This window comes from Gallus gallus, chromosome 8, assembly GCF_016699485.2.
Source record: "Gallus gallus isolate bGalGal1 chromosome 8, bGalGal1.mat.broiler.GRCg7b, whole genome shotgun sequence".
NCBI lineage: Eukaryota > Metazoa > Chordata > Aves > Galliformes > Phasianidae > Gallus > Gallus gallus.
The window spans coordinates 19,329,580-19,341,162 of record NC_052539.1 but is presented as its reverse complement, the minus strand read 5'-3'; the positions used below and the strand labels follow the sequence as shown (position 1 = coordinate 19,341,162).

Below are 11,583 nucleotides of genomic sequence, written 5' to 3'. Positions count from 1 at the left end.
TCTCGAGAGCTGTCTGTGTTCCCTCACTCTGAAAATACGATGCAAAAAAATGCTGCAATTTTTGGAAATTTCTAACATCTTTCAGGTCAGATAGAAGAGGAAACTTAAATGCTTCCTGAAGGAACAGGGCTGGAAAAATGCATTTCATCTTGCATGCTAGCTCCTGAGATTTTCCATACACTTTTCATGATTAGAACTCCTGCTGGACACAGTATTTTACTTCTGGTCTCAGCAATGCCTTAGAGGAGATTAAACACACAAGTGCTTCCTAGATTGTTCTACTCAGGATCTCACTTACTCGCCAAGTGGTGAGTTGCTCGTCTACTTTGACCCCATGTGGAAGTCCCCAGTTTGCCCTTTAACCGATCCGTGTGGATGCTTTCCTGACATGGGGCTGTGCAGCCCTGATGCCTGCCCTTAGCAGCTCATCTGTGCCAGGGAAAAAGGGGGAAAATGCATCTGGACTGCAGAGCTGAAAGGAGGAGCCTTCTCATACCAGGATCATCCTGGAAGCTGCCAAAGGCTGAAGGCCAGCAGTTCAGACAGGCGGATGTGAGCAGCAGCAGGTATGCAGGCGGACTGGTTCCAGGCTTGCTGGAGGCAGCAGCTGCTAGCAACTGGCTCAGGGTTCAGCCCCACCACAGGTAAAGCAGCTACTCTGTCAACAAACCGATTGGCACTGTCACATCCAGTTGGCTTTCTGTGCTTCCCGGGAGCATGGCAGCAAAATCTTAGGTTCATAAAGCCTACGGGGGAGCCTGTTGTGGCTAGGTCCTAAAGCAGAGGGAGACGCATGAGCATCAGGAGGATGGAATCATGTACCAGGAGAAGTACATGCAGTTGGGTGTGTGGGGACATTGCCATGAGGGCTGATGAGCTGAAACTGCAGCTATTGTGATTCCTTCTCTGAGCAGAGGTCAGCTCTGCACAGCCCTGAGATCTCCTGCTTGGGAGAGAGGCCACAGTGAAGCACCATCTTTTTGGCACAGCCAAGTTCTGCAACACTTTATTATGTATTTCCATGCACAACACAGGAAATGAGAAAGGAACAAAACAGTAATGCTTCTGCAGGAGGTGAGTCAGTGCAGCCCGTCCATCGGGCCAGCCAGACACCCCAACCTCCCTGCTCAGAGGCGGCCCGTTCTCACACGTTGCTTCCTTGGGCAGGGACAGGGTCCTCAAGCATCTTTTCCTGGCAGAGTTCACGTGTGCACATTCTGAAGGGGCTTTGAAGGGAAGGATTCACATTGGCAGGCAGGCAGCACGGAGCTGCGAGCTGGGCACAGACGTGCATCTGTCAGAGGTGCCCAGATGTGCAAAACAGCAGGTGTGCAGGTTGGGAAAGCTGGGAGCAATTGCAAAGGTGGGCAGAGCCGGTGCATCTCGGCGTAACTGCGTGTGCACCCACACAGATGTGCAGAGCAGCAGCTGTGGGCTATGCAAAACTGCTGACCAGCTGCAGCCCATCCCCCCATATTGCACACAGCATCCCTGGGGTGAGCAGCCCCAAGGCAAAGGACTGCTCTCTGCTACACAAATGCAGAGCATTTAGCACAGAAAGACCTGAGCTTAGTGACACCCTCTTAATTCTTGGGTAGATTAAGGGAAGTGATGCAGAGAGAAGGAAACAGCAGTTTAATAAGATCTACAGATGATATGAAAGTGACAGAGGAAAATATAGAAATAACAGATCCAGAAAAGAAAAAACAACACGATGTTCCCATAACTCTGGGGAAAATAATCCAAAGCTTCTGGGGGACGGAAAGTCAGTAGGAGCAGGGCAACACCAGATGAATAAAGATGTGCCCTTGTGATCTGTGTGCATCAGGAACAGTAAGCTCTGGAGCTGCAAAGGGATGGAGCTCTCCTTGTCCAGCTGTACCTGGCGGGGCTCACAGATGCCCCAGGTGTAACGCGGGCAGTGACATATGCTGTTCCTAAGGGAATGAGCTATCGTCCTCTTCAAAGTAAATTTGCTACCAGACACCAAATAATATAATAATAATAATAGTAATTGTTCTGTTACAGAGGTCCTAATTCTCATGGGTAACTTGGAAAATAGTGGGCAAAAATAGTGGTTGGGGCAGAGCAGTGCAGATCAGGGGGAGATGGGAGCAGATAGGAAGATGCAGAGAAAGAGAAGTTTGCAGTGGAACAGCATGGCTTGGAAGGTTAGGAACGGTGTCTATGGAAAGTGCAGGAGCAGTGAAATGGTTTGTGGGCCCAGGGAGGGAATGAAAATGTGGAGAGGTAAATTGGCCTCAATTCACAGGAAAGGTTTCTGAGGGTAAGCTTTAAGTCTGCCTCTAGGAAAGACACTCAGTGGTAGGTACCTCATAGAGACACAGCACCAGAGCTCAGGGTAAGGGACAGAATGGCAGCACTACTGCACAGCACAGCTGCCATGCCAGCTCCCATCGGGTCTGTGCTGGGGGACCTGAGGTTGGAAAAGCCCCAGTCCTGGGGTTTGGGCATCCCAGCAGCACAGCCCCAGCAATGGCACCTCTCTGTCCATAGCATACAGGGCTGCAGTGCAGTGGTGCAGTCACTGAGCCTCCCAACACACAGTATACAAAGCTGACAGCCCACCACGGCCCTGACACCAACACCCTCTGGTCACCCCTTTGATAAGGCACAGACAATGGTGAGGCTACAGCAAAGTAGTATCGGGAAAGACGTTGGCATCACAAAAACAAATGGCACTTCAGACACAGAATCTCCCACACATCCCCCCACAGGAGATTTTTTAGGAGCTGGACTGGGATTATAGCACTGAAAATTGAAACCCCTTCTGCCAGGAGAAGCATGACTCAGAGGATTGCAGGAACCAGGCTCTGGGGTCCCCGAGGTGTGGGACGGGCTCACCTTGGCTCTGTGACAGCAGGCACGGCCACCAGAGCAGCAGCTGCCGCAGGAGGATGTGCAGAGATAAAAGGCAAACGAGGCTCATAAAGCTCCAGATCACAACACCTGTTGAGGCAAACCAACGTCCCTGCCACACTGTGAGCCTGAGGTTCAGCAAATGCCAGTTGTCTTGGAAGAAAACATGAGGCACGACTCCTGCCCATCCTTTGGGAAAGGCTGGCACAAGGACTGCTGAGGGCTGTATCCAGCGAGCCTCATGCAGAGCTGTCACAGTGCAGATGCAGCGGCCATGGGTCAGATGAGGTTGGCCATGCTGGAGGTGGGAGGAAGCCTCCTGTTGGCAGCGAGGCGGCCAGAGATGGTGAAGACTCGGATCTCGCCGGTCTCCAAGCCATGGGGAGCAGCCTGGCAGCAGGACGTGCAGAGCAAGTAGAGCAGCAGGCAGAGCAGCAGAGCGCTGCCGGTGGCCAGCAGGACGACCCCGCTGGTGAACATACTGGCCAGTGGCCGCGCTGGGCTGAGCTGCATGGTGGTGGTGGAGAGGATGGTGAGCACCACCCCGCAGACCAGCAGCACCAGGGCGCTAAGTAGCAACACTAGGCAGTCTGAGAAGCCCCCGCTCTTCAGGAGCTCTATTTGATGCCGGCTGCGGATGCAGTTCATGTCCTGGATTGCCGAGCTCAGCAGCTGCTTCAGCAGAACCAGCAGGGCCAGGAGGCACAGCGTGGTGCCCACTGCCAGCCTCCATTCCCCAGAGCGGCTGCTCGTGCTGTACAGCAGGATGATGCCCCCGATGCCACAGGCCAGGATCAGTACCACAGCCATCCCGTAGCACAGGATAGACTTCTTGGGGTCCTGGAACCACCAGAGCTCCACATGCTCCTCCAAGATGTTCCTCTGGATGTGGTCAGCATCCGCAGGCGTGCGGGGGGAGCTCAGGTCTGCCAGCTCCGGCATGGCAGGCAGCTGGTGTGGAGGGCACAGTGGAGTGGTGGCACAGAGGAATGTGGACCCTCACAGCAGAGGGAGGGTCAGAGCAGAGGTGGTTGCGAAGGTAGCTGCATTTCTCAAGTGGGGATGCCTCTGTCTTGTTCCTTAGAGCCTGGTGGTGCACCCTCCCATGGCAGAGCCACCTGCAGAGCTACGGTCCATGCGCTGGGGCTGAGTCCACACCCTGAGCAGCGTTGCAGGATATGATGGAGCATTCCCAGAACAGCACCATGCAGGAATGTCCAAAACTGTGTCCTTCCTTTATCGCGTGCTTCATCTGAAAGCCAAGAAGAGAAAACAGCATTAAACAAAGACCCGGCCTCCCTGCACTGAACAATCCCCTGCCAGACCCCAGATCTCAGTTCCTCAGGGCTGGCCCACAGACCCCCCTGATGCCCTCTCAAAAGCCCCGTGGGCCACACTTGTCTTCCCCCAAGACCTCCCTGTGCCACGAAGGGATGTCAGTCAGTTCCAGCTCCCTTCACCGAGCCTTTGCTCAGAGTGAGTCTCCAGCTCCCCAGCCCCACATGCCACGCACTGAAGCTACTGGCACGCTGCTGCCCATGGGGCTCTGCTTGCAGCTGGCGCTGGCAGCAGGGCAGGACGGAGCAAAGGCCAGTCCCCTCTGGGATAAAGCCCCATTCACAGCTCCCGCTTCACATGCTCCCTCACCAGCATCAGCCTCTTGTCACCAACTGGCTCTGCTGCCCAGAATGACAGCATAAGGTGGGGGGGTCCAGCTTGAGGCTTAACCCTTCCAGTTCAGTCACTCAGCCCTGTCCCTGCCTCGTTAGCAATCCCATCTTGCTGCAGAAATGGGACAGTTATACCTCTCGTGATCTCAGCACTTCCAGGGAAAGAGCCCCAGAAGCAGCCAGGACCTGGCACTGCAATTCTGCTCTCCTCTCTGCTCCTCCTGCTCCTAATGAGCCCTGCTTCCTGGGGCACATCTCCTCCCCTGCACCCTGACTCTCTTTCTGCCTCCCATTAATGCTTCTCTGTGCAGTTTTCTACATTCAGAAACCACTTGCATTTCTCCCACACGATGTCCCACCCCAGCAGGGGCACACAGCTGATACCTGAAGCAGGAAGTGGGTGGAGAGGACAGTCTGAACCTCTCAGACATGGGACAGCCTCCTGCTCACCTCCCAGTAAGAATAGCACACCAGGGGCCATCATGCAGGGACTGTTCAGAGTGCTACAGGAGCCCAGATCCCATGTGCCATAGCTGTCACCCTGAGTGGGAGGACAGCCCTGTACCCCACCTGCCCCAAACGGCTCATTTGGAGACCACTGGTCCGTGTCTACCACAGCCCAATTACCTGGGCTCTGGGCTCATTATGGATCATTGGAGAACATCTGGGACCTTTGCACGTGGCACAGACCACGGACCTCTTCTACCACAGCTCCCAGTGTCTCCAGACACCCTTCTGAGGCCACATCACCACTTCAGCAGGGATGAACTGCTGCGGGGTGGGGCAGAGGGAGCACAATGGCGGGGTGCCTGGGCCTGCCGCCGCCTGACGGTGTCAGGCTGCCCCTCCTGACTCACTGCCCACAGCAGTGCTGCAGGGTGAGGTCACCATGGACGTGGCCGGGGCCTGCTGCCAGCTGCCGCCACGTGTGCAGGAAGTCCCTGGCACCGCCGGCCTGCAGGCCCGGGCCCGGCTGTGCCGCCATTTCCCTGCGTGGCGGCTCAGCAGGGACGGGCTGGGCCCAGAGGGACACGGACTCTCTCATCTGGAGGCTGTGCTGGCTGAGCATGCTGCTCTGTGCCCGCTGGGACCCAGTTTGCTTTCACACAGACATCTCACACTGCTGTGGGTCACTTTCGAAGGGGGGTGAGGGGACAACGAGCCCCGCGACACTTCCCCAGTGCACAGCTCGGCCCTGTGCGGAGCACAACTTCCTCCTGCCTTTCCTTCTCCAGGCGCAGGGGTGCCTTATCTCATCCTCACCAGAGAGCGGGTGAGTTCAGTAGATAGTAGGTCGGTAGATTAGATCAAGATTTTGGACTAAGGGAACAGAAGGCTTGAAGAAGTGCAAAGTCTGCGGCCTTCTGCTGCTTGGCTGAAGTTGTGCATACAATGGGGCTGTGAGGCAAGCAGTATGCAAAACCCACGCAACAGCAGAAACCACAATGAGGGAAAACACCACCAAAAAAATCAAGCTACAGAACTGTATTCTCACGTTGCTTTTTGGAATTTAACCTTTTTGGTTTTTTGTTTGCTCAATGTTGTTTTTACGCATGGAATCATGGAACGGTTTAGGTGAGATGAGACCTTGTGAACTGCCTGCTTAAAGCAGAGGTCACCTCAAAGCCAGACCAGGTGGCTGTGGATGTGGGGCAGGGATCAGGCGAGATCTCACAGTGACTTTGCTGGTGTGTTTCTTTGCATGCAAGGAAAAAAGGAGGGGAGCAGCCCAACCTCACACTGCTTTCTGACTGAAAGCCACATTCCAGAAAAAAGCCCTGACAGACTATCTCATTCCCCAGTGCTGTCTGGCAGGTGGAGGAAGAACAGGAAAACACTGGGAACTCAGGAAAAAAACAAAAGGTTAGGAAATGTGAATGTCTTTCCTTTTATTTTTTCCTACTCTGGCAGTGTTCAACTGGAATTGAGAGTTGTCATCAACAGGTTTCTGACCACTCCTGGCTGCAGATGTGAGGCACGCCTTTCCAACCATGGGGAACAGTATGAGCACTTATTTATTTGCTTATAGACTTTATATGTCTGACTGATATCTGGTAGATGATCACGCACTGCAAATTAACACGTTTGTTTCAGTCACACACAGCTCAGCTGTTGAAATATTCCTGACTTCCCTCCTCCCCCAGAGCCCAGCGTATCCCATGAGACATTGCTCACCCACAGCATTCAGGGAAGCCTGGTGATGGGACGGGATCCTGCAGCACTTCCAGCTTTGGAAAGGGTTTACTACAGCTGTGTGGATGACATGAGCATCACAGAGATGGAAGAAGTCCGGCAAACTTCTCTATAAAATGAACAGTAATACATACAGTGACTCACTTTAGTGATCTAGATGAAAGCCAACAGAGCCTCACATCTCAAACAGACACAAACCACCTCCTTCCTCCATTTCTCCTGTCCATCATGGTTTATTTTCTTATTAGCAGCTCTGGCCATAAACTGTTTGGGATGGACCATCTCCTGCTCTGTGCCTCATGTTACCCTTCTCCCTGCCCTACAGAAATATACATATTTTCTTATTTTTTTCATGCAATTTTTCCAATTCCTTGTAGGGTCCAAGAGAAAGAAACTCATGTATGTTGTTTTATGTCCAAGTTACAGCCAATACACCAAGCTGAAGCTCTGAATGCTGTAGTGCTCAAAGCCCTGTCTGAGCTCTCATGATAATGGACACCAGACAGCGCTTTCCCAGAAACAAACATCCCACCCACCATCATTGGAGAAGCCTTGGGAAGGACAGAGGTGATAGCAGACCAGCCCTTTCTTTCTCCAAGTCTAGGGACTCTGGAGATGAGAATGGTGGAAAGCCTGTGATAACAGAAATCAAGATAGCTTTGTGACGGTCTGTTATAAAGATTTGCGCTCCCCCTCCTCTCCACATAAGTAACAGGACCTGGCATTCCAACCCTTCAGGGCTGCCTCGATTCCCCTTTGCCAAGGGAGGTCTGGGAGACCTCAGTGGGCAAGGAGCTCTGTGCCTGAGTGCCGAGAGGAGGTGTTGTGGAGGCAGAAGGCAGATCTGTTTGGAAGCACTTGCAAAACAGCCCCCAGATTTGCTGACAGCCACTGCTAAAGTATGAACCTTCCCACATAGCGCTCCAGAACAGGGCCCTTCTCAGTAAGCCAGGCTCACTCACCTGCAGCTGACACGTTGCCTGCACCACTCCTCTCTCCTGCCTGGCAGCACTGATGTTTTCAAGCTTTTCTTCTGCTGGATCAAGCTAGCAAAGGGACCTCAAGGGGAAAATCCCTTCCCTTCCTCTGGCACCTGCCAAGACACAGGTGCTCCTGCTTGTCCCTTCCTGGTGTGGCGCCAGCGTCATCTCCTGCGACAGGCTGTGAGCCCTCACCCCTGGCCCAGCAGGTGCATTCCCCAGCAGGGAGGTGGCTCAGCAAACCTGCTGCTGGCCTGGCAAGGCTCCAGAAACACAGCTCCTTCCTCCTGCCTCCCCGAGCACCGTTCCGCTGTGCCCTGCTTCTGCAGAGTGGCTCATTTCCTTCCAGCTGCAAGCAAAGGGATGGGGAGAAGCTCCAAGAGGCAAGTGAGGAATTCTGCAGCCACATTGGTAGCAATAGGTAAGACATGACTTAGTAAGTATTTGGTATTGCGTGGCCAGAGGATCTCCTGGGAGACGTAGAAAGAAGCAAATGGTTCTGAACAGCATCCCTTGCCTGAATAATGGAAAGGGCTCAGTTATTGTCACTTGTTATTTTTTTAGCAGACCATAACGTAAGAAGCTTAGTTTGTGATAACACAATAGATACCAATTAGTGTGATGGTTTCAGAAGTCTGTCTGAGTAAAATCTTGAATCTTATGAAATGTCATCTATCCAATGCTTTGTGTCTTAAACTAAAAACAACAAATGGAGTGTAGTGGATATCCCCATGCAAATTTCTCAGTGACCTCATCTGTACCCAGAAAAACCTGTCCTCTTGATGGGCCAGTTATCAAACACATCATCCAAGACAAAACCTCATTCAGCTTTCAGGATGGCCATGCATTTTCTAAAACCGTGGCCTGTAACTTTGCAAAAGCCTGAGATGCTCATTAGCTCCTTTAGAGAGGTGATAAGGAGAAACAGACAATACAGACCATGTGAGGATGAAAGCAGAAAACACCAGGAAATACATTTATTTATTTATTTTCCCCCAGGGAGCTTCTGATAAACCCACATTGTGCTATGCCTGACTTTCAATATTCCCCCTTACAAATGACAGTTTAGCACATCCTACCCACCCCAATCAAGCTCTAAATCCTCTCGAACCCAGTCTGCCAGCTGTCTGCCTGGGCTTCATCTGGTGGGCTTTGTATTGTCTTTAAAATGACATCTTTCTAATGAGAGTGACACACAGTTATACTTTTAAGCATATTAATCACAACTTAGAAATCATTCTTCACCTGCATATGCTTCTCCCTCTTACGAGGACAAGGTTCTTCTTTTTCAGAGAGATTGATTCAATTTCTATAAACCACATCTATTAACGCAGTGGCTTCTACCACTCAATTTATTCTGACAAAATGAGGGGAAAATTATACCACATGGGAGTCAAGCAAATTAAAATGGGTGTGTTCTGAAAATTTAAGAGGGAGCTGGTTTCTAAAATATTTGCTAATTACATTAATTACATCCTCTTTCTGTACAGGAAGTATCAAGATGATTATGGGGGCTGGGGGCGGTAGAAAGGGTGTTAAGCTAGCACATTAATAGAGCAATTCCATCATAACTTGTTCCTGTCAGACTTCCACTTCATGCAGGTTAAAGCTGCAAAATAAGACAAGAGAGGCTAAAGAAACTTTATTCCACATTCGAGGACAAAGCATGCAACTGAAGCATCCTGGGTCATGAGAGCTCACAGAACCAGCTGTTTTACAATAGTGGATAAGAGTCTAGTATCTCCAGAGGTTATGTGTTACCCAGCCCTGACACCATGATCTTCAGTGTAAAATTATCATTAGTATTTAGAAAGTGCTTGTCACTTGTCTGCAATTCAGGATAGGAAACAGAAACAGCAATGTACGGGCTGTTATAACACCATGTAGTTCCCATGCTCATAAAGTAGCTACAAACTTCTCATACATGTGCAGTAGTCCTCAGTGAAGCAAATATGTATACTGAGACCCCAAAATGAAAAACTTTCTTTTTTCCCTGATGATCAGAGAAAGGAGTCCTTGTTTTTTTCTATATGTAAATATTTTGAAAAGTGACATTTTAGGGGAATTTCACTGCAAACTTGAACAAAAGTGGTTGCAGATGTTGGGAAAAAAAGCAAAGATGAATTTATTTTATTTATATATGAGTTAGGACATAAGATATACTTTACTGCAGATTTTGGAGTCTTGCTGAAATTATTGTAATGGAACAACACATCTCTCAAAATGAGGCAGGGGCTTGAGCACAGCTCCAGCTTGGAATGCTTGACCACTAGCCAAAGATTGCTTTCACAAGGTAACTGATTTTCAGTCAGTGACCGGATACCTCCTTGGAGTAGCAGTGACATCTGTCTTAAGTACAGGCAGCCCTTTGTATGGATATAGGCAAGCCAGTTTTGGAAAAGTGAAGGATGATATTGTTTTTGCAGCACAATGACATCAAATGAGAATTCTAGCAGACAAAGTTTACAGAGTTGACTAGCAATTCTGAACTAGGACATGTTATTATTTTTAGAGAGGGGTGTGTAACTGCCCAAGCATGAAGGCACAAAGATCAATCTTGCTCTAACACAAACGTATTTATTTATTTTTCTCTTGGTTCCCTGGCAGCAGAAAGACTTCAGAACATGCATTCTTAAGTAAGAGGTAGGTACTCATGGAAAGGGCAGGAAAGAAGGAGCAAAGAAAGGTTGATGTCTTGTGTCCTGAGCAGTGAGTGCTACAGGAATGCTTCTAGTGATAATGGAAGTCTAATCTATGCTGTTGGATTTCTGAGCCTGCCAGGAGAATATAACAACATAAGGTGTCCTTGAACCAGGTCAGTGTTGATGCATCTTGTGGCTTCTTTCCAGATTCAGCTTAGGAAGCATTCCATATAACAGAGGCTGAGCTTCAAGGCCTTGCCCCTTCTCTTGAACTTGGTCTCGTAGATGTTGGATTTCAAGCAGCTGCATTTCTATGATTTTCTCATTTTCCTTCTGCGCATTCAACCTTAGCACAGCTGGGCTTGACAGCGTTTCATTGGAGGGAGCTAGGAGATAAAATCAGAGAGGACGGAGTAAAGGTCTAGCACACACTTCTTTGGAATAAGCAAAGAAAGACATCTTTCAGGACTGAAGAAGTACAGCTGAGCAGTAATATTTTGCAGTGTTCACCAGAACATTACAGTGCTATAGGTACCATCAGGCAGACAAACTGAAACAATACAGAGATAATAACAGAATAGTTCACTAAGGTCGAAGAGGGCTTCTGGAATGAACTCTGACAGCATGCGGACACACATGAAGCATTATTCACCTGTGTCTTGAATTGCTTGCTTCTTCTTGGTTAATTTTAGTGCTGACTGGAGGTCATGTACCTGGGTATGAGCCACTGTCAGTTCTTGTCGCAAGTCATTAATTTCCTTAATCAGACTCACATTTTCCTGCAAAACCAATAGACTCTATGAGGAAAAGCACAGGTACTATCTGGCTCAGCAACATGTCCTTCGGAAGGAAACTGGGCAGTGTAAAATCAGTACAAGCAGAAGATACTATATGCTTGTGGAGCTAGAGCAATCAGTACTTTGCATATTTCAGATAAGGCTACAGTAGATCTGAAATAAAACGTGACAGAATTTTAATCACATAAGCTCAAGAAGCTAATATTTGTTTTGCTCTTCTGACTGCAGCTGCATTCTGAGACATCATCATCACTGCAGTTCCACAGAGAAGCTCAAGTCCTGCTCTGTGATTGATCCAATTAATTCAGAATTAAGATGTAGATTTCCCATTGCTCCCTTCAGTCTGCATCATTTTGCTTTTCACTTTTACACCACATATCTATTCACTTAAATTATCATTATCTCCTTGCAGATCTTCAAA

The 11,583-nt window shown here is 49.6% G+C and overlaps 2 protein-coding genes and 1 long non-coding RNA gene across 9 annotated transcripts in view; 1 reads left to right on the top strand and 2 right to left on the bottom strand.

Annotated features, from left to right (window-relative positions):
• The first annotated feature begins 360 nt into the window (after nt 1-360).
• Nucleotides 361-11,583, top strand: part of LOC107054065 — a 27,684-nt gene continuing 16,461 nt past the window's right edge. Inside the window, exons 1-2 of the long non-coding RNA XR_001467989.4 lie at nt 361-644; nt 3,965-8,144. This is a non-coding gene — a long non-coding RNA (uncharacterized LOC107054065). The remainder of the gene's footprint in view (nt 645-3,964; nt 8,145-11,583) is intronic.
• On the bottom strand, nt 978-7,883 carry TMEM125 (transmembrane protein 125). 6 transcript variants are annotated; one of them, XM_004936678.5, is made up of 3 exons: nt 7,706-7,883; nt 6,726-6,852; nt 978-4,132 (listed from the first exon to the last, which is right to left on the bottom strand). In XM_004936678.5, the coding sequence occupies exon 3, from the start codon at nt 3,820-3,822 to the stop codon at nt 3,160-3,162; it is 663 nt and encodes a 220-aa protein (XP_004936735.1). In that variant the 5' UTR covers nt 3,823-4,132; nt 6,726-6,852; nt 7,706-7,883; the 3' UTR covers nt 978-3,159. The 6 variants fall into 6 exon arrangements, with proteins under 6 accessions (XP_004936735.1, XP_004936736.1, XP_015146812.1 ...); XM_004936679.5 differs by having other exon boundaries at nt 6,730-6,852; XM_015291326.4 differs by lacking the exon at nt 6,726-6,852.
• Nucleotides 10,281-11,583, bottom strand: part of CFAP57 (cilia and flagella associated protein 57) — a 22,286-nt gene continuing 20,983 nt past the window's right edge. Inside the window, exons 21-22 of one of the 2 annotated variants that reach the window (XM_422397.8) lie at nt 11,018-11,144; nt 10,281-10,751 (exon numbers count right to left, since the gene is read on the bottom strand). In XM_422397.8, coding sequence (XP_422397.5) covers nt 10,540-10,751; nt 11,018-11,144 — 339 coding nt within the window. In that variant the 3' untranslated portion in view covers nt 10,281-10,539. Of the gene's footprint in view, nt 10,752-11,017; nt 11,145-11,583 lie in introns of those variants that run through there. The other variant, XR_006939996.1, reaches the window with a different exon arrangement.